This window comes from Laetiporus sulphureus (assembly GCF_001632365.1).
Source record: "Laetiporus sulphureus 93-53 unplaced genomic scaffold LAESUscaffold_1, whole genome shotgun sequence".
NCBI classification, from domain to species: domain Eukaryota; kingdom Fungi; phylum Basidiomycota; class Agaricomycetes; order Polyporales; family Laetiporaceae; genus Laetiporus; species Laetiporus sulphureus.
Window position 1 is genome coordinate 259,613 of NW_024468510.1, and position 23,635 is coordinate 283,247.

Consider the following 23,635-nt stretch of genomic DNA (forward strand, 5'->3'; position numbering starts at 1 on the left):
CTACGAGCAGGGCAGTGCGAGGCTGCGAGCTACCGCAAGCGGCGGACATTGCATGAGCTCATCGTCAGCATGCATATAATTATTTTTCTATAGGAAAACCAGTAGAAAATCTGTATAATATGTTTCTGCTTGCAACGTTTCGTCTGGAATAAGTAGCTGAAACTATTTGTCTGATAAGGGAAGGAGTTTCTCTTTATATTTCTCCAGAGTTTCTGTTGACTTCCCCGTCGGAAAAATATTTTTATGCATGTTCGCTAACTTACGATGGAACATCTCCACAACATGTGTCAAGGAATCCAGCGAGGTTGTGCCTGATATTTAGTGACACAAGTAACTCTAGCCTAAGTACAATGAAGAGATGATATGCAGCGAGGTGGGATGCGGGGGAATGATGCTGATGATATGCAGTATGATGTTAATGACAGTAGTAGGCGTGGTGAATGATGTGTGGGCATGCATGTATGGGAGAAACCGAACGGAGCAGTTCACCGGAGGATATAGAGAGAACGAGAGGCAGTGTTAATCAGCAGAAATGCACGAACGGAAAAATCATGATTCATAAGTAGATGTTATCGAGCCATGGTGACTTTTGAAGTCTGTCCATGGCCATGCGGACGCGCTTGCCCTTGGACGGTCGACGTTTTGAACCCTAGCTGCCGCATCACAGTCAATAGGTCCGCCTTCTGCACCGGCTTCGAGATATACGCCGCAAACAGGTCCTTGTTGACATCGAACGAATCCGATCCACTATAGGCACTGACAGCGACGATTGGCGTGTGTTGGTTCTTGTTGTTGGTGTTTTTGATGTATCGCGCAGCTCCTTCGCCATCAACTGCATGACAAGGTCAGCTTAAAGCGACCCCTTCAACTTAAGTGAGTACTCACGTATAGGCATATGAAGGTCCATCAGGATACAATCAAACTCTGTAATGAATATCAATTAGCAACGGTACGTTGAGTTCAAGAGAACTAGACTAACTGATGTCACCCATAGCGACGCTAATCGCCTCAGAGCCGTCCGCCACCACAACACACCGACATCCAAGACGAATGAGTAACGTCTCGATGATCTTTGCAGTGATCGGATTATCTTCAGCCAACAAACAAGTGACAGCGCGATCACTGGGGTCCGGTGCCTTCTTCAGATCTATTGAAGCAACCGATGATGGCGGGCTGCCCAGCTCATACTGGAGAGGCAGCTGTGTCGTCGTCGGCCATGACGCGTCCGATGAAACACAGCTTTCGCCTGTGGTCGACACTGAGGCAGTTCTCAGCCGACTGGGCATGGAATTCCGTCGCAAGACATCGCCTTCCAAGTGATTGAGCTTGAAACGCTCCACGGTACCATACTCCGACGGCTTCCGTACGTGGTTGCCTGCCGTACTGCCAGGGGTGGGAGGCCCGCGTGACATTGACGATGCAATTGATGATGTCGATGTAGCGGGCGACGGTGGATTCGTAGTCGACGGCTTGCTCACAGTATCAGTCGAGATCGTCACGTTCGATGGCTTCCTGGAATTCACACGTGCTGATATGCTCTTCCTCCGAGCATGGACGTTCGTCGGCTCAGAAAGCGTGTGGGCAAGCGGTACCATCTGATCCGTCTTCATCTTACGGATCACATCATCATTGGCCTGCTTCAAGACAGGGAGGTTCTTGAAGCTGAAAGATCCGAAGTCGCCATCCGGCTCCTCATGGGTGGTAACGGAGGCAGGCGCTGATACAATTGACGAGTCTATCGCCTCCGCTGCTGTAGGAGGACTTTCAGAGACATGAGCTCCAGTCGAAGTTGGCTGCTCAGGCTCGTGGAATAATTGCAGCACGGCTCCTCGCGGATCGAAGTAATCCGTCGACTCTGGATCTGTCACCTGTGGAATGAATGCCGCTTCGGTAGTCGTGACCTTATCCCAGTCGATGCCATTGAAGAACGGATGAGCCTTAACTTCGTCGGCGCCATTGGCACCTAAGCGTTCCGTCGGATCCAGTGTCAGTAGCCGTTGAATGAAATCCTTGGCGTTCGGGGAGATTTCGAGATATTCTTCATGCCAGTCGATATGTCCGGAGAGGATGTTCTCGAACACCTTCTCAGGTGTATCGTTGTGGAAGGGAGGAATACCGTACAAGAACTCGTACGTGATCACACCCAATGCCCACTACAAATAGAGAGTGAACAGAGGAGTACATGGATTGATTAGAAAATGCACTTACCCAATCGACGGCTGCATCATCCCCTCGGAGACCAAGAATTGTTTCCGGCGCAAGATAGTCAGGCGTGCCGACGACCTTCTGTTCGCCAGGGGGCGTGCCACCAGGAGTAGGATGTGAGCGGAGATCGGTCGTGAGTTCTGTCGCGAACGACTGCAAGGGAGATTCGTTGTGATTAAGGTTCCTGCTAGCCGTCCTCCGAAGGGGAAAGAGCCCAGACCCTTGCAAGGATTCCGACCCACTAGATTCGCTAACATCATCTGAAACGGACACATAAGGCGACGACCCTAGGCGAGGAACCGAGTTTGTCCTCTGGCTGAAGTACGAACCTCCCAGGTGCAGTTCGGATGGAAACATCGGAGAAGAGGACATATATGCGGAATCGATCGACGGTGGTCGAGATCCCGGACTGTACCTTGAGCGGGTACGTAGGCCGCGGTCGAAAGAGAGCTGAGAATCGCGTGTTTGACGACCCAGCAGACCGATCCTACTTAGGCCAAAATCGGTGAGTTTGAGGTGACCATGCTGGTCGATTAGCAAATTATCCGGCTTTAGGTCACTATACGAAACTCAGGTGAGAAATGACAGATAAGCCGACTCAAATGAAGGACATACCGATGTACTATACCACGTTCATGCAGATACTCTAAGCCAAGAACAACCTCTGCTATGTAGTTGCGCGTCCACTCCTCCGGTAACGAACCGAGAGACTTGATGAGGGCGGCACAATCACCACCATTGAGGTACTCCATGACTAGATACAAATTCTCCTTGCTCTGGAAAGTGAAATAGAGCTTGGCGACAAATGGCGACTCGGCCTGCTTCATGAGGATCATGCGCTCCGCCTTCACATTCGTGATCTGATTCTTCGCGATCATGTCCGCCTTCTTCAACACCTTGATCGCAAAGTAGTCACCCGTCGCTTTCTTTCTCGCGAGGAAGACGGACCCAAATGCGCCCTTGCTGATGGGCTTGATGATCTCAAAGTCCTTGATGGACGTAGGGGTCGATCTCGACAACGGCGCGACAGAGGGTAAACGCGGAGACAGCGGCGTACTGGATATAGAATTGGTGGGGCTAATAATGGGTTGTGCCGCGGTTGAATGCCGCCGCCGTCCCCCGCGTCTTTGGTGCGTGGATGAAGCGTCCTCGGGTGACACAAGGGGTGATAGGGGAGGAGTGACCAGTAGTCTAGGTTCCAAGGCACCGAGGGATGGTTTCTGCCGTACTGTCGAATGACTGTGACCCTCGTTAAGGTCCATCGGAGGAAGCATGTCTTCCGAGGTATCCGGAGCAATAATCGGTTGGGCCAATGCAAGGGGAGAAGAAACAGAAGATGGAGTAGACGAACGAGTTTGGAACGTCGGCATAGGGTATGCTGGAACAGGGGCAACTGGGGCAAGCGGCAAGCTGGGAGTAGATGAAGTCGTGATGCTCGCACTCCGGACTCGCCCAGTAGGAAATAGTATCGGGGATGCGGAAGCCAACGGCGTCGGTTCCGGAGAGGTCGTTTGACCAGCACCGAACGCGTATTCCGATGTATTACTGGAATGGTCGCCATCCTCTCCGCCCTCCTCCTCCTCTTCACCCTCCTCTTCTTCCTCCTCCTCGTCCACATCTTCCATCTGCGACAACGTTTGCGCAACCCGCTCCTCCCACTCTTGCCGTACCTTCTCCGAATACCTGATGGTATTCTGCATGCGCACCACATTGTCGATCTTCTGCCGCATAACACGCTCCGCGTCCTCGATGAGCTGCGTGAGGGCCGCATCCTCAATCTGGGGCTTAACCCACCGCCGCACCTGTGACATCTTCCGCTCAGACTCGGGCGAAAGCATGCGCTGTCGTTCGATCGGTTCTGACGATTCCTCTTCCTTCAGCACCGGGATCGACACCTCGCTCGCAAGCTGCAAAATGTCCTCGAGCTGCTCAAGCACGTGTCGTTGGAATTTCTTGAGTGTCATCTTCTTCAACTTGATCGGGGCACGGAGCTTCTGCAATGGCGACGATGAGCCAGGAGACGTCGACGTCTGGAATATTGGCATTCCACGGTATTCCGGTGCGTTTATGGGTGACGAACGGTCTAGCGCAGCCTGCAGATCCCTTATGGTATTGCGCAATTCCGCGATCGATTCGTTGCATTCACCAATCTCGGCTTCGAGCCGGTGCGTCTCCGCGCATGTCTCGTTGTGCTTCTCAAAGAACCACGACGGGACCGTGCATTCGCATATACGGCACAAGATAGGCGCCGTATTGATCGGCTGTGCGAACGGGAAGGGTGTGACAGGCTCGCTTGGACGCCGTTCACCGAAACCCACCTGCCCTGCTTCAGCAGCCGGCAGCTCCTCGCCGATCTCCCCAGACTCGAGCAGGATGGACGGAGGCGCCTGCAGATACTCCGGCACTCCGACTGGCTTGACAACCCACATTGTATGCGTGGGTGTACCATCTTCTCGGTCGATCATGAGCATACCCTTGCCCTCCATCTGCTGGTACAGAACATTGCTTGGTGACGAGTCTATTTCGGGCTCGGAGACCTTGAGTTTGAATCGAGCCTCGACGGTACGGGAGTCATCTTCCAGGAGACGCCGCGACGCGTCACGGAAGACATGCCAATCGGAAGGTGCGAGCAGCCTCGACACACGAGTACCAATGAGACCATCCGGGTCACTCCTGCATTGAGACCAGATATCAAGTCAGTTTGCCTGTCAATTGTGACTATAGTGCAATTCTCACGTACCCGACGACGTTACGCCAGGCATAGTTAATCCAGATGAAATGGTCACCATCGAGACTAAGTTCCAATACGATGTTCTGGTTCTGGGCGGTCTCCGCCTGCAACCGTAACCGCTCAGTAGCCAATACCCGAGCAGACTCCGTGTTGTCAGAAAACTTCGAAGTGACCGCGGGGTGCTCCTGTTCCTTATGCGGAGTTATCGACAAATCCTTGGGAACCTCGTCTCGCGAACGACGCTGCTGACTCATCGTCCGCGACATCCGTAACCTACTGTCGTCCTCCTTCGTCTGCCCACCCCCTGCCTGCTCTTGCCGCAAAGATGGTGTCGGCGCTGCGGGCTCCTCCTCCGCCGGCTTCAAGACGAACGTGAGCGACTCCTCCTGCTCATCATCGTTATCGTCGAAGTTCCAGAACTGTTTCTCCGCCTCCCACCATTCCACCACTCGGCTCAAGCTCGCGATCGCGAGCAGCACCTGCACGTACCAATTGCGCCCATGCCAGTCCGGATGCTCATCCCACACTTTACCGATGTTTTGCACACGCTGCACGAGCTGCTCGCACACCTTCGGCTGTGCCGTGAGCTGGCTCAACGACATATCCTGCACATCCTGGGCTACACCGATGATCTCATAGAGCGTCGACATGATCGGATCGATAGGGTCATCTACGAGGATACGCGATGAACGCCGGGTGTTCGACTGTTCTGTGTGTGGGCGTGGAAGCGGCGATCGTGAGCGGGAGGTCGATCGAGAGCTGGCAGTGGAACGAGTCGCGCGAGTGGAGATGTGGATTGTGCGAGATAACCTGCGGTTGGCAAGTGTTTGGCCGCTCCATTCCCTCGCCGGTCCTACAGCAGCACCCTGCTTGCGCGGACTGCTGATAAGTTCAGGAGGAGGGGTAGGGCTGGTCGTTGCACTCAGAACAGGACTGGACGTCCCGGTGCTCGGTGCGGCAAGGTTTGTGAGGGACCGATCCCGCGGAAGGGTGGGATGCCTGCGAAGAGAGGCGGGGCTGGTGGAGCATACCGACGCTGTGAGAAGCCCGGGCGACGGAGGCCCGCCGGTCAGCGCGTGTTGGCTTGCTTGATCTTCATCGGGGAACGCACGTTGTCGGCTATGAGAACTTCCCTCCGGCTCAGCCTCATAGCCACCGTCAGAGCTCACGCTCACATTGTCCGTCTGGAGAAGGGCGGACCTGAGCTCCGCTGGCTGAAGAAAAAAGGGCTCACGCAGAGGTTCCGGCTCGGCTGTAGAGGACTCGCGATCCCGGCCACGCTCGCGCTGTTCACGTTCGGACTCTGCCTCATGATCGCCGTCTCTGAGGCGCTCCTCGAAGAACGCGGTGATGGAATTAACGACGCGGGCAAGCTCCTTATCGCACTCTGCCTTTGCAGCTTTGAGCCGACGCGTAACATGGCGTCTCACGAAGGGCATGGAGACGGTGTTTGTACCGGAACCAGAGGCGCTCGTGGTGGCATTGCTGCTGGAATGCGAGTGGGACTGGATGGGGGGCAGAACGGCTTCGGGAGAGAAGACAAGAGGGCTGGGGGGTTGGCGGCGCGCGAGGCTCGAGTCGGAGGACATGTAGGCCCTGGGATGGGTGCTACTGTCGGAGAAGGCGAGTCCGAGAACGAGACAGAACCTACGGTGGCCGTATCAGAGCGGGCGGGGGTGGGTAAACGATGGAGAGGTATCAGAGGGGAAGAGACGGAGGCGGCAGAGGAGAGTTTGGGTGATGTTCAGGGCGACATAGACATGCGATAGGCGATGTGTGCAAGCTGGATACGAGGTGAGGAGGGTTGGTGACCAGAGCGGGGACGGACCATCGTCAAATCTAGCAGAGGGGCCTCGGCACCCGCATTTCACACACTACTGCTTCCTGCCTTTTCGGGTAATTCTGCGTATTCCCACAATTATTTATTCGCGACAAGTTCTCCCCACGCTCTGCTCGCATCCCTGCCCACGCGATGCCTGCTGTGGACCAGAGAATGAAGTGACGCAGGCACGAGCTGAATGCTGATTGGAGTTTCGCCCGCCGCGGACTGTCCGCGCACTGAGTCAGCGCCGTCTGCATTCCAACGCACTCCCCGGGGTCCGCGCGCTGGGAGAAACCTGTATCCACCGCCCTCGCTGCAGACCTCGGCAGACATCCTCTCCTCCCCGCATATTCGGGACCAACATTGCCATCGACTTCTTCCCTGACGTCCGCTGCGATAACGAGCAGTACATCCGCATCCCACGCGTGGTCACCTGCCCTGCATTCCGTCCTTCTGATACACTCGGAAGCCTTGGTACCGCCCTTCTCTCCTGCGATCCCGCTCTGTTCTCATCACCCTTGTCTCACAGCCCTCATCATTGCGAACAACTCACTGCGGACCCTGACCCTAGTTTTAAACGATCAAATGTTCTCTCTTACCAATTCCATACGCGCTGCCGTCCGCCAATGTCAGGCTCCTTCGCGTTGGAGGAGCCCTGTCATAACTATCGCAAGTCGGCTAAATTCTACGTCTGTTGCTGGCGAGTCTCTCGGTGAATTGTCAGAACTCCTCGCGAAGGAGGGCAACGCGCCCAGCGTCCGAGGTGCGCCGACCCATCTCACCTCAAGTCTGGCAATATCTGACAGTAATATATCTACAGATCAAGAACTGTTGGACCCGGTCATCAGAGGGAATCCAAACCTCAAGGGTTTCCGGTCGGGCAGGGTGCGCGCTATCCTCTGGACTCTACCTTGGCACCTCACTAACCCCCCCCCCCCCACAGTTCGTCAAGCCCGCCTCGTTCACGTACAATCAACGCGTCAGGAAGCAACGTATGGCCAAGCGGCCGCTCCTCGGTCCAGATGCTCGCGAATCTCGCGAACTCGACGTCTTTTACCAGCTCGAGCTCGACCCACTCGACGAGTGTATGAACACGTCCCTCCTCTCAGAATTTGTCACCGAGATGGGCAAGATCAAGCGCCGTTCAGAGACCAAGCTTACCTGGCGAAATCAGCGCCGTGTTGGCAAGGCGATCCGGCGCGCAAAGATGATGGGTCTCATCCCTATCTTAAGCCGGCGGCCGCTCAGCACGATCAACGAGGGACACTATTACAGGCGTGCGGCGAATTTTAAAAGGACTGGGTATTTGGCATGATCCTGCATCTTTCGGCGTATTTGGCACGTAGAATTTTGATGTTATGTCGAGGGTCCGCGAAAAACCGGACGCAATGGCAGCCGTCCTCTGAAACCCCATCTACGCAAGGGATGATCGCAGTGGTGCCCGTGCGGTTGTTGGAGGAAGGGCTGTGGTTCTTGAAACACTGGCTGGAGAACCACGTACTGATCACTGCATGTTCTTCGCTGATACGGTTGCTTGCGAACTTGATGCTCGGCGCCTTGCACAATCTGAGTGACTATGGCAATGACAGTTCCTCTGGCTCTCGCACGCCAGGGCTGGTTCCCTGCACACCAGTAGCAAGGACCAAAAGCCAGTCCTACAACTTGGTACGTCCCCATTGTATTCAAACCGCCACAAGATGACGCGTGCCCCGGACGCCTCGTGAACTGGACAAGTCCACCGTACTTGTGCCTAAGGTGGTCCAAGGCAACGGGCGATCCCACCTCCGCCGACAGCCCTCAAATCGCGGACATCACGAGGATCTTCGAGCCGGGCATTCGGCAGGTTTCGCAACACGCATGCGTCACCAGATGAAATGTGCAGCTGCGAACAAGGGAATCAATATGGGCCGAGACCGCAGGGAATTTTGCAACGATGTCATCGCGGCTCCGTTCCCTCGTTTACAATTTACTCGAGCGCGCGACCTCTGGGACTCTGTCACCGGCACGGCCACACCCTGTGATCACACCAGCCCTTCGATGCGCCAATGCTGGAAGTTAGGAAGCGCGTTTGCCTCCGAATGGAGGTCACCAGACTGCGGGTGATGACATGAATTGTGATAGCAATCTCGTTCGGCGGCCTCTCTGCTGTCATGCCGAGTGCGTTGAAGCGCTTCAAATGTTAACTGCGACGAAAAACGGTCCGCACTAAGACAACAAAAGGAGAGAGGCGCATGTTGATCGCTGGCTATCGGGACCGTGAAGAGTGGGCTGCAAGGTGAACTCGCGTAGCGGACACGCGCCTGGCATGTATGACTTCCTGCCAGGCACGAAGTGAGGATCGCGGATGACCTACTGATGCAAGCGTTGTTTTTAGGTCAGCGTGACTGTATCACAAAAGGGATTCGTGAGTCCGGGAAAGTACGTACACGTGAAAGCGCTTCGTGCTTCGTCGCTGAATACAAGCTCATAATGGAATGTTCACTTGCTTCATAGGGTTTCTGCCTGACGATCACGATGCTTAGACGGCAAAGAACTATCCAACAATGGATGAAATTCATGAGAACGAGGAGACGCGACAGAGGGGAACGGACCAAACCTTGTATGGCACCTTGATGAAAACACCTTAGTCCCTACAGAAGACGGACACAAGGTGGACACGCCCCACCCTGCGGCTGAAGGATGCTAACTCTGTCCTCCTTATCAGCTCGCTGACTTGGGACGTACGTCAGCTAAATGACGTCTCTCGGCAGGATGCGAGAATGCTGGCACCCGCGCGTTCGTCGCTTATTGCTGTCGCGCCTTATCCAGCAATTGTGATGGTGGCTTTTGGCTGCATGGCAGAACCATTTTGGCGAATATGAAGTGTGTTTTTCAGCGTAATGGCCGAAAGCTTAGCACGATGTGAAGTGACGTTGTCGGAGCGTTCGGCCTATTAGAAGGGTGGTCGGTTCCGAGCGGATACGCTTTTCCGTGTTCATAGGCGACTTCGTTTCCTTCCGGGTCCTCCGTTGAGGACTGAACCGCTTTAGCTACCGATTCTTGGTGTCCGAGCGTCCTCTTTGCTCAAGATTACAGCAAGTCTTCTGGACGATGAGTAGAAGTCTATTCCCGTGGCGGCAAGACCAACCTTGTTGGCGCTGCGCTGTAAGCCTATAACGGTTCTCAAATGCAAAAGCTCGAGTTTGATGCCACACGTTCGCGCCGCGACAATTCACACAGTGCCGGGTAACACCATACCGAGCCGATTCTTAGTTGGATCTCTGTGCCTCCAGTGTGTCACAGAGCGATGAACACTCACCACTACGACCACCATTGCGCTGGAGGCATATTCAGTTCACTGTGCTCCATGTAACGCAATTCCATATCCAGCAGTGAACCACGTTCGAATAAAACACGCGCATGTGCGAGTTCAGCTGGCAGGTTCTCCCGTGGAGGTTCCTCAAAATGATGCACGTAGTGTTCATGGGAGATCAAATGAGACGTGTCAGAGCAGAAGCCCGTCTTCTGTAATTATTAAACGTGTCACTATCAATATCAGGTTCCTATGGAGGGTGAAACTATGTGATGGCACTTCTTGGAGCCTCCCACACAGCACCGTTCAATATGATTTGCATAGCAACGACCGTCTCTCTCTCTGAGAAACGGATCGGTAGTTTCTTAAGGAAGCTTTGTTTTTGCCTTTGAAACTACGAATGGACAACCAACGGCGATTAATGTTCACACTCCAAGCCGGCAACTGCTATCGCTGCAATTACACTCGTTACTGTAGATGTTACTTGGTTATAAACTGATCAAGCGCCGTCATCCCTCTTCAATTCCGCAATCGCGATGAGACCGCGGCATTCCCATATCTTCGCCACCCTCAGCCCTGCCCGCGCCGCCAAAGCATCAAGCATCTCAGGAGTACGCTCCATCCCATTGTGGCATGCCATCATGGTCAGGTCGTGGTGGTTGCCGAACTGGCTCGCGTATCCATAGTTCGGCGGAAGTGGAGGCGGCGCTGCTTTCAGTCGAGGCGAACCCACGGTCGTATGGATGATTTGATCGGCGATCAGAATGATGGAGTTTGGGCCCATCGCCTTACGGATGTGGGTGAGGATGGTTACGCAGTTATCGTCCGGCCAATCATGTCTGTGGAAGAAAGATGTCAAGAATATTTGCAATTGCCAACTTGAAACAGTACACCCACAGAATGTATCGCATGAAGTAGACGTCAGCTCGCTTGATTGGCTGCTCCGCGAAGAAATTGTGAGTCAAGAGCCGTACTCGGCCCGTTTGCAGCGCCTCTGGGTACTCGCGCATCCAAATGGACTCAGCCTGCTTGATAGTGGACGCACGGTCCTCGACGACGAACTTAAGGTTCGGGAATTTCTTCGCCAAATCGAGACTGGTGCCGCCTGGAGAGAAACAATTCAAGTCAGTGTAGCTCAAGTATACAGTTCCAGACTTCTCTACTCACCAGCTCCTCCGCCAACATCCACGATGGTACTCGAGCCAAGAGCTTCCCAAGGGTAGTCTATGCGCTTTTGAGCAAGTAATTCTAGTCCGATGATGCACGATCACATACCTGCATACATTCCATTCGCGAAAGCATGACCACCTCCCACCATTCCAAGAGCCCAGATCTCGAGTGACGGGTTCGGTTTGATACTACCATCAGGTTGTTGGATTTGCTGTTCTAGATATTCCCAAACGGTGAAGTGATCATCGATGGCTTCCTGCCACGCAGAGACACGGTTGGATGTGGAATACGTTTTGGCAGGGTCGAATAACAATGACTTCAGTTTGTCCGACGCGGTGTACATTTCCATGGCGCTGCAAGTTATGGGTCAGCGGATTCACTTCAAAACTACACCCGGCACTCACTGTAAGAGCAGCCAACATCGCAGATATTGATCACCAACTAGACATTGGCTAGTGCGATTGTTGGCGAAATAGCCATCCTTGACCTCGGTGAAGATGTGGACAGTACAGAGAGTACGCATTACCCGTGCTGAGAAAGCATGTTAATGCTGTTTTTTTAAATCACCAAGAGGAATCACTCACTCAACTTCTGCGCATCGATTCCGACTCTCTTGCCGATGGCAACTGCAGACATTCCCTCAGCAGGGTTTGCCTCTGCGATAACATCGGCCACGCGAGCCTCTACAGCGATGTGCAGTGCTCGCGCGGTGAAGAATGAACAAGTGATCTCGGAGAGGCGGCTAGCTGGTTCTTGCACTAGATCCGTGACCATCCCATAAGCACCGGTGATGACACGGCGCGCTTCGTACATTTCCGGTGAAGGAAGGGAAGCATCGGAAATGGCGGCCAGGGACTCTTCCTGAGCCTCCCATTCCTTGATCATGACTTCCGATGCATCAGTGAGCATGCGGACCAACGAACGTAGCTGCACCGCTTTCTCTGACGCAGACATCGTGAGCTGCAGAAAGACACGTGTTCGTGAGCCCGCATGTTCATGAGCTAAATGGAAATTCTATCCTCACAACGTTCAAGTGCCAGCAAGAGCAGGCTGACGGCAATTGTGAGCCTTGCAAAATAAGCCGTGGAAGCTCTGATGCGCTCACTTTGGATACGCCTGCTCGTTCCCTCTTAAGCACATCCTCGCCGGAGTTTGTAATACTCCATGAGCTTTTAACGTAAGGCGATAGAGAAGAAGGCATGTACCGGTTCTAGCAGAAACTCGGGTCTCCACGCGGAAGTACATACAAGCGCTGCGCGAACCGCGGAGCCACATTGTAGCGCAGTGGCAGTAGCCTCTTTAATCCATCGACAACTAGAAAAAGGTAGATAATGCTCACAGTAATCCATCGTGCAGATACTTCTTCTCCAACGACTGCCCGTGAAGCTCATGTTCATTCTCGGGGAAGTTGATGATGGGCGTTTCGGCAATGACCCGCTCCTCGTCGAATCTACTGCTATGACAGCATCTGCAGCGAGGCGGTAAAGAAAGGTGTTTGTCTAGGCAGTCTAACCAGTGTGTATTTAGTGCAGCAATCAAGGTGTCAGTCGTACGGGGGCCGAGAGTGCTCGCCACGCAATTGCGTTCAGGCAAGCTCTCACACCAAAGGCAGCTTCTCGCAGGCCTAACGGACGAAATCAATAAGACATTCGGCGCCATCAGATATAGCAATGTGCGTCACACGAGTCGAGCATCAGTCAGCGGATATACTTACAGCTATAGCCAAGTGAGGAGTTCCTCGAGTCAGAAGGTGTGATCAAACAGCGGAGGTGCTATGCTTGCACACCTGACATAAGTTTCGTTCGTTCCCAGAAGCATCGGTTCAGAGCTGCCCACGTTAGGTAGTGTCGCTGCTGGTCATTGCCATTGCCAAGCCGTGGCGCACGCGGTGAAATATAGTCATGTTATACCGGCGAGACCTTCAAATGGAAGATTTGAAGGGACCGGAGTCGACGACCATCCAAGCGGACCCAAGCGCGAAGTACTAAAGCTTATGGGGGTACAACAACATTGATATGGTACCGCGACCTCGCGCACTACAAAATACAACCATTCAAAGTCCTCTGTACCATGAGACCTGGGACTTGCCGTCGTGAGCTCTGCCCTCACTATCGATGGGACACCTGAGTAGCGGTCACCAGTGCCGGTCGCGACGCGCAAAAGAAAGCGTGGGATATGGATAGGAGCAACATTCTACAGCTCAGCGAGAAGCATTGTGCCAAGATTTTGAACGACCTGGTCTCCCATAGCTTTCTCCACCTGCTCCTCCAAGTGCCGTTTAGGATCTTGCTTGCCCACGTGCCGTGTCTTCAGCTGATCAGGCGTTAATGTGGATTCTTCTTGCACGGACTTGTTGTAGGCCTCTGATAAGGAGAGCATTGACTACAGCGAGATATCGTTCACAGGGATGTCCGTAGTCATCTGAATGTCCCACGCACCTTGATCGCCTTCTCGTTTGCCTCCTTGTGCGACTTGAAGTCACGCAATGTAAGCCCTTCTGTCCAATTACGCTTGTGCAGATTCATGAGCATGGCCTGCTCGAGATCTGTCTTACGGTACTTGACGGCAATTGAGTAATAGTGGCGATTCAGGCCGTGAATAAGCGCCTGTATTGAGGGTTTGTTGATGTGACCAATGTTGGATGTTGTCTGCCGTGGCTCCTGGCCCTGTAGGACGGTGGCGGGATTAATCAGACGGAAGGCATCGATGACGACCTTGCCCTTGACCGATTGTATCGGATCAACGACAACGGCGATGCAGCGAGTATCTATCTGCTCGAACGACTACACAACAGGTCGTCAGTTTGAAGGGCGGCCGGTATTACAGACGGCCTCACCTGCTGTGTATTGATGTCAACGCTGGAAAGCCAACATCCGAAACCTGGGTGTGAGTGGTACCACCCGACCACCATCTCGGACCTTCACGCACAATCATGAGATCAGTCTCGGATGCATGCAAATGGTACGTGCCTCCCTGTTTGCTTCAACATATCAACCATCCTGGCCTGGAATACGTGGTCAACTGACTCGACGGACACTGATGTTCCTGACTGCGGCATGGCAAACACGTCGACTACCTGGACAGTGTATTCATCCACAAACTCTCCAAGCATCAGTCCCATGACCTCCATAGGAACACCTGCTCGGCCATGCTTGAGCATCTGCGTCATGCAACGAGCTTCAGAAGGAATGTTCTGACATGCCATCTAGTCTACGTACCTTTAGAAGTGCAAGCGAGGAAATATGGATGGTCTCTCCGCTGAATGAACACTAATGTTAGAACTTACGACACATAGAGCTGTTCTGAACGCGCACTTGTCTGGCACGGTAGCTTCATGTCCTCCTCCGCGCCCTCCCGCCTGCTGAAGAAGCTGCTCCATGTCTGTCTGCATGTTGGTGTTCGGGGATGCGTGACGGTGGCTGGTAGGGCTAAGGCAAAGCTGAAGCTGACGCGTCTCGCGTCTCGCAATTACAGGCAGATGCACGTGACGGGCGCTTGCTTGCGTCTGATCGGAATCGGGGCTGAATCTCGCTTGAACTCTCTCGACTCTCGCATGGCGCGGCTGTGGCCATGTCCAGCGAGCTCTCCAATGCACTCAATCCGAACGTCGTCCCAACTCGTCGGCATAGACCTGCATATGTGCGTTCGCCGCAGAGCGTCGCAACGCCCGTCATCGAGGTGCAGCACCGACCGTACGCACGAAGCGAGCTGGAACTTGCTGTATTAGAACCTCCTCCAAGGCCTCCGCAACCACCAGACCAGCAGTGAGTGTGGCCATATTTGAATGCCGTTTTGCTGATACTCATCACTTGAAGGTCATGTGCATCTGTTTCACGTCCAGTAAACCCGCTGCATGAAATTCTGCGTGTTCTACATGCGAACAGGGATGCCATTGAGCTTGAGCACAAGCGTCGGAGAGCATGGGAACAAGAGCAAGAGGAAAGGATCGTTCAACAGCAAGCGGAGATGGAGAAACAGATGTGGGAGATGCGGCAGGAGTTGTCGTTGTTGAAAGCCTCGTTCAGCTTGCACGCGGCGTCTGCGCAATCTCCCGAGCAAGGCCTGCAATCAGCAGACGCACGTCTCGGACGGATTGCTGGTCCAGACGTGCCCGGAATACCTGCCTTTCCAACAAACGTTCGTTCGCCTCAAGTGAGAAGACTGCCAGGAGCTGCAGAGTTTGTCCGTGATCCTTTACCTGCTCCAAGGACCCCTGTCATGGAGAATCGCACAACACCGTTACCCGTGTCGCCCCTTACGCCATTATCATCATGCAATAACAGTCCCGCTCTCAATTCCAGCTCTCCCCAGTTACAGATAGCTCATCAGTATCACACTCCGCGACCACCTGAGATCGATCTTCGCGCACCATCGTACTCAAGCAGCATATCATCACCAGCAGAACCCAACTATCTGCTCCAGAGACCTGGGGACTACAGGTCGCGGACATATATTGAAGGACCCTCCTCGCAACCTCTGACACCGCAAATAACTATACATAACGTCCTGCAGATTCCAGACGATATCCGACATTCTCCCCTTCAACTCCTCACACCAGCCACTCCCGTGTCTCAGCCATCTGAGCCTACCGTTGAGGAACGGTCTATTATGCCTTCGCATCACAAACGAGCCATTTCTGCATTGGGAGGCAATGGGAACGAGGACTGCGACGGCGAAGATAGCGATAGTTCGAGGGCGCACGCTGACAGGCGTTCTCGTAAGCGCACCAATGGGCATGACGGACGCTGTCTGACCATTCATGTACGTGCCTGCTAGGGTAATCAGGACCTCGCGCTGACTATCATTCTGACAGCATGCCATGCGCACTCATCTCTTGCGCATGATGAAGCTCGACAATGACAAGGAGCTTCCGAGCAGTCACAAGGAAAGTCAGCGTCTGGGTCCAGAGGAACCTGTGCGCTTCGTCTGGTCTAAGACACCTAAGCAGTCCTCACATAATGCGGAGATGAAGAAGTGGGTTATCGCCGACCTCAAGGCTAACCGCAATCTTTACGAGTTGGTACCAGAGAAGGACTTCACGAAGAAGAACCTGGATTCCGTGTTCGATCAGGCGTTCACGACTTTACGTCAGAAGTTCAAGGCACAACAGGATTCAGCGGCCGCATCGCACCTGAAGCAAAGGGAAAATCAGAAGGCGAAGAAATCTCGAAGGCTTGGCCGGAAGAAGCTGGTGCGTTCTTTCAATTTATTGATTCCTGTCCGCTGGAGTTTATTGCCTTTTGCAGAAGTTGGCTAACCGCATTGAGGCACGAGAGAAGCTGGCCATCTTCTCACATCAGACCTTCGACAGTGCCCTGCAGCAGGAATGCATGTCATCCGAAGAATCTGATGAGGAGGACGACATCGATCCTGCGACAGGCCAAGTCTGTGGCAAAGGGCAAGTGCTGCAGATCCGAGGTCTCCCGTGGCGCAGCCTGCGCTTGCAACGATTCTACGCGACTCTCGACGCGGAGGACCAGGCAGGCAAGAGCACGAAGCCAAAGCGCGGGTCCGGGCGTCGGGAACGCCGCATCGGTCCCTGGAAGGACGGCGTCGTCACTCCTCCCGTGGGCATCGCGCAGTGGATGGTCAGCAAGCGGTGGATTCGACTGCTTGGATTGACGCGCCCTGACCTGGCAGATGCAGCACGGGTCTCGTTGACCAACTATTCTCACTTTGACTGGAGTCAGTGTGTCGTCCTTGGTGCTGAGAGCGAGGACGAACTTGAGCTGCAGGAAATCCTGCCTCGCGATCAGTACATTCCTATTTCTGAAACTAGTTACTCTTTGCAGAACGCCCTCAACCCATTGTCGTAGTGGCTAGCTTATGTCGTCGTCGCATTGTAATATTGTCTTCCCGCGGACTTCACATACACGGATTATTATCGGCGCTCGTGCCACGCAATAGTTATTAGTGCATCCCTTTGTAGGATCTGCATCATGAAGTCTCCATTGCACTTCAGTCTCGAGGCATCAAAGTATCGGTGTACTGAAAAATCTTCTTGAGCGGATGCTGATATCGAAAACCTGACGCATGCTGCCAGCGGGTCTGCACATGCTGGTATTTATCGGTCACTGCTATATACATCCAGTAGCCGGCGTCAGCCTGCCAGTAGCACCCGGATCGTCCTGTACATGGTCTGTCAGAAAGTTGATTATGATAATGTGAGTACTAGGAGCAGTAGGTGGCAGTTGTTCCAGCATTGATTCGATGATAGTGAATTTATTGTTGGACTGTTCGCTAGGGGCATCGATGTCCTTCAGCTTGCGGAGCGTAGCTACAGATGAGTTTGGCACGCGGCCATTTCGATCGCCGGGCGTTAATGGACTTGGACCGTCACCGCCACCGGCCACATCCTTCGCAGCTAGCTGTCGAGGCTCCAATATCCTGTTTTGTGAATGCTACTCGGAAAAGTCGCTTGTTTATATATTGAAAAATGAGCGCAAATGGTAAGAACTACTATTCCCCTTCCGCTGTCTGATTGACCGGCGAACAGCAGATTTAGCTGCATCTACCGAGAAGTCGCAGGTCGACTTGCAGAGTATCTCTTCTCAGAGCAATAGCTTTCCTTGTGAGGACATCCGCACGCATATATCCGCATACAGGAGCACACTAACGATGATGCCAGAAGATGGCGGACGTGCGCAAGAATTCGTTGACCTGCACGATCAGGTTCAAGTAACAGGACCTCTGCGTGACTGTCTTCTAGTGGCGACTAATCTCTGCCTTCTGTTCAGGCCAGCGTGAACTTGCTTGATTCTCTGGAGCAATTTCTTTCCACGTTCCAGAAAGATCTGTCTGCAGTCTCCGGGCAAATATCTACGCTGCAGGATCGCAGTCGAGACATTGAGAATAGGTTGAAGAGTCGCAAAGTGAGTGCGTCGGACTCGACAACATGGAAAGCTAGTATCTCATCCACGCTGTAGAGGATTGAGAAGCCGCTCTCAAGTCTGCTTGTTGACTTATGCATTCCACCGCAAGTGACGACACTGATCCTGGACACGCCTGTTGGCGAGCCCTGGATTTCTGCAATTGGCGAGTTTGAGCGCAAGTTGGACGCCCTGAAGATCAGGTCGAGAGTCAAGGCTGCCAGAGATCTCGCTGAAGTAGCGGAAGGACTCCGGATTGTCGTAAGTCTGTTCGGCCTATGTCTTATGGATGTACGTTATAAATACTCGTCCCAAACCACAGGCAGCCACCAAATTACGCACATTTTTCCTCTCTCTCCTACAACCTATACGAGCCAGCATGACCACGAACATGCAAGTTTTGCAGACGTCTGTATTCATGAAATATAGGCCCCTCTTCGTCTTCCTCCAGCGGCATGCTACTAGCGTAGCGAGCGAAGTACAAAGAGCTTACGTTGGTTCTGCGCGTACCTATTATGAAACTGGATTCCGGCGGTATATACGTAGTCTAGGATACCTCAAGGTGACGTCAATACTTGTTTATCGGTATTGATGCCCCGCTCACGGCTCATGCTCCAGGCGAGAATAGTCGAGAAGACAGAACCGATTGCTTCAAATGTTGGTGAAGATCCGGAAGATATGGAAACCCAAGTTGATAGGCTTGCATATGCTCGGATAGATGGGCCAGGAGTCGCTCTTACGTACTTGGCCGAGGACAAGACATATGTAAGTTTTTGTTGCTGTGCCGTATCAGCACGATGCTCACCGTAGTACAGCAAGAGCCCATCGAAGCGTTGCTGCGCTCGATGCTACTGGTCCTCATGGACAACGCGACCGCAGAGTTCACTTTCGTCAACAACTTTTTCGCACAGGAACATGGGCATACCATGCATTCCAAGCAGTCGAGTGTTTCCTTGCAGTCTCCCACGTCACTCCTGTTTCCAATGGCCGGTGACTACGATGACACCTTGTCTAACGCGGACTCCGAGCTCAACCTCACCCCTCTTCAACGCGTCAATAGCATCGCCAGCGTGATGTCGGCCGCTGCAGGAGATAGCTCTACGAAGGAAGACGAAGCTGCATTGCATGCTATCTGGAAGCAGATCATGGATCCGGTGCTGGAGTATTGTCAGGTTAGGCCATTCTCCAATGCGCAACGAAGGACGCTCACCCTTCATCCATGCCAGACATTCATCAACTCTATCCTCGAGCCAGCGCCACCTGTCATCCCACTGCTCACAATGATCCGTATGACAGAAGACGTCATGAAAGAAGTCCAGAAGCGAAACTGCAGCCCACTCGAAACTTTCATCTTCACGATCCGGCTGCAGATGTGGCCCGTCTTCCAGAAGTTGATGGCCGAGCACATCGATTCTGTGAAGAAGCTGGCGGACGGAGCGACGTCCGGATACTTCCGTAGAGGTGTCGTTACGACCGATACCGCCGTATCCAACGTAAGACATGCCACATACTATTGATACACATTTCGGTGCTCAGTTGAACGTAGATCTGCCGCCGTTATGCTGTGACTTTCAATTCTTTCATAGCGTTAACCGAACAGCCGGAAGAGACAATGATCTTTTCAAAGTAAGCCCATCATCGACATTGTAAAGTCATGTTTAACGGTTTGTACAGCCTACTGCGGCTGCGGCAAGAGCTCACCAAGCTCATTGCCACCCACACGGACAAGATGGGTGATGCTGTCCGGAAAGCTTCATCACAGTCAACATTGTACGAAGTGCTGCTGCAGGGACTGAGTGTAAGCCTTTTGTGTCTTCCCTGATTTGCGCAGGCTGACGCTCGTCCACAGCGCGGCCCCACGAGTCACCCAAAGGCACAAAGTGAGATAGCTTATTGGCGAGGAAGAGAGGAGGAGGCGCGGAGACGCGTCGCCTCTACGCACAGGCAACGATAGGCCCTCAGATAATACTCGTTACGATGGGAAATATAACGAGTATTATAAACTGTGACCTAATGGTAGGGTGTCACTGATACAGCTGCATAGATACATGGATATGGATACTAGTCCATAGACTGTCCTGAGAAATCAAAGAGTGGAACCATCTAGCTTAGTCAGAGGAACGCGGACATCAAGATCGAATAGCATGTTACTAGAGTAAGAGCAATATGCAATGTTTAGGCTTTGTACGGCGGTGTAAAAGCCGTCCTGGAAAACGCTGTCAGTCTACGTCCTCAACCTACAATTGTCATGAACTTACCGTGATTCGGCCTTCTGCAGCGTGGGAAAGGATGACTTCAAATGAGTTGCGCCGTGCTGTTTGCCGATCCCCAGCTTGTTGAGCACGTCGCGGACTTCGCCAGGGCCAGCGAGCTTGCTACGCTGCGGGCGCGACTTCACCGGCGTTAATTTATGCATTCCGTCCGGATGTGCGGACGTTGAGGCGTGGTCGAGAGTAGAAATCGAAGGAGCTCTGTTGGTGAGGTTCGGGTTCGAGATGCTGCTGCGCCCTTCGAGAGCGTCTCGCAAGTCGGTGACTCCTACGCCACGTGCTGAGCGCGCGAGGCTCTGCATAGAGACGTTGTCGATGTGCATCAGCGTTGGCGCAACTTTGACCAAGGGCGACAGGCCGTCTCGTGTGAGCGACTCATAGCTCGTGTTCGCTTCTATCGCTGTTTCGAGATTGGGATGAGCTCTACTGCAGACCTGGCCGATGGAAGGACTTACAATCCTTGAAGGCATTCTCCGCGTTCCAAGGAGCAGTCAAGTGGCGAAACAAGGCCTCTGAATCCAGGCCGATCATTTCAACCACGTTCTGACTAGACGCAAGGGATCTGCATATCGATTTTTGATCGAGAACAGGGAGCGAATCCATTAAAGATGGAATTGGAACGGGATGTTGCGGCAGAGGTAGAGTGCCCGACTTCAAAGGAGGAGGACTCGGCAAAAGCGAGTTGGATGGAATATCAGCGACGACCTGCATCATGAACACTTCAAACCTCGCACGAGTTCGCAAATACGGTAACTCCTACCTCATCGGCTCGCTGCACGACTTCCGCGCAACTCCACACTCTCCCAATCGCCGACCACACCCTGGCAACAATCTGCTGGGCGGCGTGATTGTGGGCCGCCGTAGCGGATCCGAGGTCTGCGGACTGGAACACCTCGCCCAGAACCAACAGCATCGGGACGCCTATCAGCAACCCGCGGATTGGCAGGCTCTCCTGCATCGTGACGAGCACGGCCAAAATATTGCCATAGTCGGACCATGATGCAGCAGGAGGGGCGGACTCAGACAGTGTCTTTGGCATGTTCTGAATAGCACGCAGTACGATAGACGCCTTCCGCGAGCGCGGAGACACTGTCGTCGAACGCCTGCTTTGCGACCGAGGTTGCTCCTGTTCATGAGCGGCCGCGCCCTCCTCCTGATTGCCAGAGCCTAAGCCGATTATCGAAGGCTCCGATGTCAAAGGCTCGGCGCAGTACAAGCTCATGTTTGAAGATGTGGCAAGGATATATAGGTACGCGTGTAATGCATTGAGGAAGCGGGTCGTAGCGTCGCCGTAAGTCATGGCGATCATATTGCTTGCTTGTTCCGATGGACTCTCCGCCAGTGGTCGAGGGCGTTTGATGCCATCCGCGTCCGTGTTATCGCCACCCAGCTTGAGTATCTCCTTCTGCAAGTAGGAGATCAATGCGGTGGCGTAGTCTGCTCGTACGGCGTAGTCACGGTCGCAGAGCAGCACTAATGTATCATGCCACATCTCTGGGGAGATCTTCGTCCGTCGTGACGGGCGGACATGCATTTCGCGCGGTGCAGGCAACTCAGCGCCCGTGCCTCCCGTCTGGGATTCCGGAGCCATGACATCCTCGTTTGAGTCTTCGTGCAAATCCGCGGAATGCATGAGTCCCAGCAAGCAAGCTAGCAGGCATCGTAGTGCTTGTGAGCGAGCCCGCTCGCTATCGCTCTTCCCAATGCCAGGAACCCCGCTTGATTCGACAAGTATAATACGGCCGATCACGTCGCCAGCGAGGTCTTGTATTTGGTCAGCGTAGTAGACATGCGTGCCCAACGACGCAATGCACTCGACTATCATAGGAAGCAGGGGGTCATCGACGTTGATGGACACCCGTCGGAATATCAGTGAGATGAGGCTCGAAATCATATCTGATGTCGATAAGTTCACCAGGGGAGTCCGGGAGGTGAACACCATGGTAATCATTGCCGCAAGTGTAATATGCCGAACGGTAGGCTCCGCCACGTCCTGTCCTTCGACTAAACATTCGACCAATCGGGTTGGCACGGCGTATCGGTACTGATACTGTGTCCATTCAGCTGCTTTCGCAGCAATCCAGCGGCAGTGTTGGTCCGCACTCCATCCTCCAGAGTCATCAAAGAAGGCCAGCACAGCTGACATGAGAACAGAGGCTTGGATGCCTACCGAATGGGCGAACAGGGACGACAGCGCGTGAAGGGATGTGTTCACCACGTCCGCGGATGATGGACCGTTCTCCCCATCAACGTGGAGATGGATAGATGCAGCGCGTCTTTCGAGCGCTGGTCTCGTTCGAAAATCGTCCAGGAATGCAAATTTTGGTTCTTCATTGATTCGGCCGGCCCTGTCGTGGACAGTTAGCACCGCGTTTCGTCGAAAATCGAGTAAACACATACTCAAAATTCAATGTAGCAAGATCTACTTCTAGTATTGATGTGAGCAAAGCCGGCATAATGGTGGAGACTTGGAGATTAAATTGAGTAGATTGGTGAAACAAAGCCTCCGAATGAACGACAGCTGTGAGAGAGGTCAGGCCCAGGAGACGCGTACTGCGAGTCTGTGAGCAAAATCCCCAAGGCACCTTGGAAGGCACATACCGGTTTCTGTTTTCCCGATCATCTATCTGCTTCATGGCCATGGAGGCGAAATGTTGAAGGCAGGACATGTAGTTTTGGGTGACATTTCTATCCACGCCGATGAGATGGCCATCCGTATACGTCGTCCATGCCGTGAACTGTGGCAGCATCACCATGGGTCGTTTCCTGATAACCTACGTGAAACGTACCACGGTTGCCGCTCTTGCTGCCGCTTCCAAGTCTGATAGCAGCCCGGACAAGGTGATGTTGACCGCGGAGAGGAGGGACCCGGTGAGGAGAGAGATATCACGCCGGCATTCGTTCGCTAGCGCTTTAAATATGTACAGAGTAATAAGGAGTGATCTGTAAATAATTACTCTCCCGTTTCTCGTTATGCAGGAAGAAGCAGGAAACGTACGCGCGACAACGAATGTTGCCTCCCTGTGCCTTACGGCAATCCGTCCTCACCCGTTTCTCGAGCTCACTGGCTACTTTGTTTATTTTCCCAGACCGATTGGACGCATAGTATGTCAGACGAGACAGTTCTTGAGAATTGGGCAGGTATTCGGGGCCAGCGCTGGGGAGGGCTGCGGATGGTGGGTAGCAGGCTGAGATGAGGTGGACGTGGTTAGGCGTGAACGGCAGATGCATTGTCGGGAGTTAATAGTTGTATCGATTACTGTGGCTGGGAAAGGA

At 53.5% G+C, this 23,635-nt stretch overlaps 7 protein-coding genes across 7 annotated transcripts; 3 read left to right on the forward strand and 4 right to left on the reverse strand.

The window, feature by feature from the left end:
• Positions 1–339: 339 nt before the first annotated feature.
• Positions 340–6,869, reverse strand: LAESUDRAFT_808151 (uncharacterized protein). The gene is made up of 6 exons (XM_040914038.1): positions 4,946–6,869; positions 2,821–4,878; positions 2,209–2,764; positions 980–2,153; positions 886–924; positions 340–832 (listed from the first exon to the last, which is right to left on the reverse strand). The coding sequence occupies exons 1-6, from the start codon at positions 6,523–6,525 to the stop codon at positions 570–572; spliced, it is 5,670 nt and encodes a 1,889-aa protein (XP_040770068.1). The 5' UTR covers positions 6,526–6,869; the 3' UTR covers positions 340–569.
• Positions 6,870–6,972: 103 nt separating this feature from the next.
• Positions 6,973–8,542, forward strand: LAESUDRAFT_668323 (uncharacterized protein). Its single transcript, XM_040905370.1, has 4 exons — positions 6,973–7,232; positions 7,288–7,521; positions 7,579–7,643; positions 7,702–8,542. Exons 2-4 carry the CDS (start codon positions 7,344–7,346, stop codon positions 8,071–8,073), a joined length of 615 nt encoding a protein of 204 aa, XP_040770069.1. The 5' UTR covers positions 6,973–7,232; positions 7,288–7,343; the 3' UTR covers positions 8,074–8,542.
• A 1,911-nt stretch (positions 8,543–10,453) lies between these two features.
• Positions 10,454–12,428, reverse strand: LAESUDRAFT_718830 (S-adenosyl-L-methionine-dependent methyltransferase). The gene is made up of 8 exons (XM_040907508.1): positions 12,326–12,428; positions 12,245–12,270; positions 11,805–12,180; positions 11,625–11,751; positions 11,326–11,573; positions 11,218–11,274; positions 10,948–11,155; positions 10,454–10,889 (listed from the first exon to the last, which is right to left on the reverse strand). Exons 3-8 carry the CDS (start codon positions 12,172–12,174, stop codon positions 10,550–10,552), a joined length of 1,350 nt encoding a protein of 449 aa, XP_040770070.1. The 5' UTR covers positions 12,175–12,180; positions 12,245–12,270; positions 12,326–12,428; the 3' UTR covers positions 10,454–10,549.
• Positions 12,429–13,413: 985 nt separating this feature from the next.
• LAESUDRAFT_733221 (Mov34-domain-containing protein) lies at positions 13,414–14,611 on the reverse strand (the record flags this gene model as incomplete). Its single annotated transcript, XM_040910411.1, has 6 exons — positions 13,414–13,602; positions 13,659–14,003; positions 14,057–14,138; positions 14,190–14,380; positions 14,439–14,478; positions 14,535–14,611. The coding sequence occupies 6 exons, from the start codon at positions 14,609–14,611 to the stop codon at positions 13,414–13,416; spliced, it is 924 nt and encodes a 307-aa protein (XP_040770071.1).
• Positions 14,612–14,763: 152 nt separating this feature from the next.
• LAESUDRAFT_668330 (uncharacterized protein) lies at positions 14,764–17,229 on the forward strand. The gene is made up of 4 exons (XM_040905371.1): positions 14,764–14,984; positions 15,036–15,981; positions 16,034–16,411; positions 16,467–17,229. Exons 1-4 carry the CDS (start codon positions 14,791–14,793, stop codon positions 17,034–17,036), a joined length of 2,088 nt encoding a protein of 695 aa, XP_040770072.1. The 5' UTR covers positions 14,764–14,790; the 3' UTR covers positions 17,037–17,229.
• Positions 17,230–17,832: 603 nt separating this feature from the next.
• LAESUDRAFT_765915 (Vps52-domain-containing protein) lies at positions 17,833–20,149 on the forward strand. The gene is made up of 10 exons (XM_040913758.1): positions 17,833–17,898; positions 17,958–18,092; positions 18,147–18,350; positions 18,412–18,651; positions 18,708–18,854; positions 18,905–19,261; positions 19,316–19,582; positions 19,636–19,715; positions 19,764–19,887; positions 19,939–20,149. Exons 1-10 carry the CDS (start codon positions 17,839–17,841, stop codon positions 20,041–20,043), a joined length of 1,719 nt encoding a protein of 572 aa, XP_040770073.1. The 5' UTR covers positions 17,833–17,838; the 3' UTR covers positions 20,044–20,149.
• A 115-nt stretch (positions 20,150–20,264) lies between these two features.
• Positions 20,265–23,590, reverse strand: LAESUDRAFT_753636 (uncharacterized protein; the record flags this gene model as incomplete). Its single annotated transcript, XM_040911793.1, has 8 exons — positions 20,265–20,295; positions 20,348–20,759; positions 20,815–21,064; positions 21,120–22,707; positions 22,760–22,912; positions 22,961–23,097; positions 23,149–23,302; positions 23,358–23,590. 8 exons carry the CDS (start codon positions 23,588–23,590, stop codon positions 20,265–20,267), a joined length of 2,958 nt encoding a protein of 985 aa, XP_040770074.1.
• Between the last annotated feature and the right edge of the window lie 45 nt (positions 23,591–23,635).

Excerpts from the sequence above, each read along its gene's own strand:
- LAESUDRAFT_808151 (XM_040914038.1), bottom strand. The coding sequence starts at position 6,525 with ATGTCCTCCGACTCGAGCCTCGCGCGCCGCCAACCCCCCAGCCCTCTT. Across the intron at positions 925-979 it reads CGTCGCTATGGGTGACATCA|AGTTTGATTGTATCCTGATG; the intron begins GTTAGTCTAGTT and ends TATTCATTACAG. Across the intron at positions 833-885 it reads GGACCTTCATATGCCTATAC|TTGATGGCGAAGGAGCTGCG; the intron begins GTGAGTACTCAC and ends CTTGTCATGCAG.
- LAESUDRAFT_668323 (XM_040905370.1), top strand. The coding sequence starts at position 7,344 with ATGTTCTCTCTTACCAATTCCATACGCGCTGCCGTCCGCCAATGTCAG. Across the intron at positions 7,522-7,578 it reads CAACGCGCCCAGCGTCCGAG|ATCAAGAACTGTTGGACCCG; the intron begins GTGCGCCGACCC and ends ATATATCTACAG. Across the intron at positions 7,644-7,701 it reads AGGGTTTCCGGTCGGGCAGG|TTCGTCAAGCCCGCCTCGTT; the intron begins GTGCGCGCTATC and ends CCCCCCCCACAG.
- LAESUDRAFT_718830 (XM_040907508.1), bottom strand. The coding sequence starts at position 12,174 with ATGTCTGCGTCAGAGAAAGCGGTGCAGCTACGTTCGTTGGTCCGCATG. Across the intron at positions 11,752-11,804 it reads AATCGATGCGCAGAAGTTGA|CACGGGTAATGCGTACTCTC; the intron begins GTGAGTGATTCC and ends ATGCTTTCTCAG. Across the intron at positions 10,890-10,947 it reads TACTTCATGCGATACATTCT|ACATGATTGGCCGGACGATA; the intron begins GTGGGTGTACTG and ends TTTCTTCCACAG.
- LAESUDRAFT_668330 (XM_040905371.1), top strand. The coding sequence starts at position 14,791 with ATGTCCAGCGAGCTCTCCAATGCACTCAATCCGAACGTCGTCCCAACT. Across the intron at positions 14,985-15,035 it reads CCGCAACCACCAGACCAGCA|GTCATGTGCATCTGTTTCAC; the intron begins GTGAGTGTGGCC and ends CATCACTTGAAG. Across the intron at positions 16,412-16,466 it reads GGCTTGGCCGGAAGAAGCTG|AAGTTGGCTAACCGCATTGA; the intron begins GTGCGTTCTTTC and ends TGCCTTTTGCAG.
- LAESUDRAFT_765915 (XM_040913758.1), top strand. The coding sequence starts at position 17,839 with ATGATGCCAGAAGATGGCGGACGTGCGCAAGAATTCGTTGACCTGCAC. Across the intron at positions 18,351-18,411 it reads CGGAAGGACTCCGGATTGTC|GCAGCCACCAAATTACGCAC; the intron begins GTAAGTCTGTTC and ends CCCAAACCACAG. Across the intron at positions 19,888-19,938 it reads TGCTGCTGCAGGGACTGAGT|CGCGGCCCCACGAGTCACCC; the intron begins GTAAGCCTTTTG and ends GCTCGTCCACAG.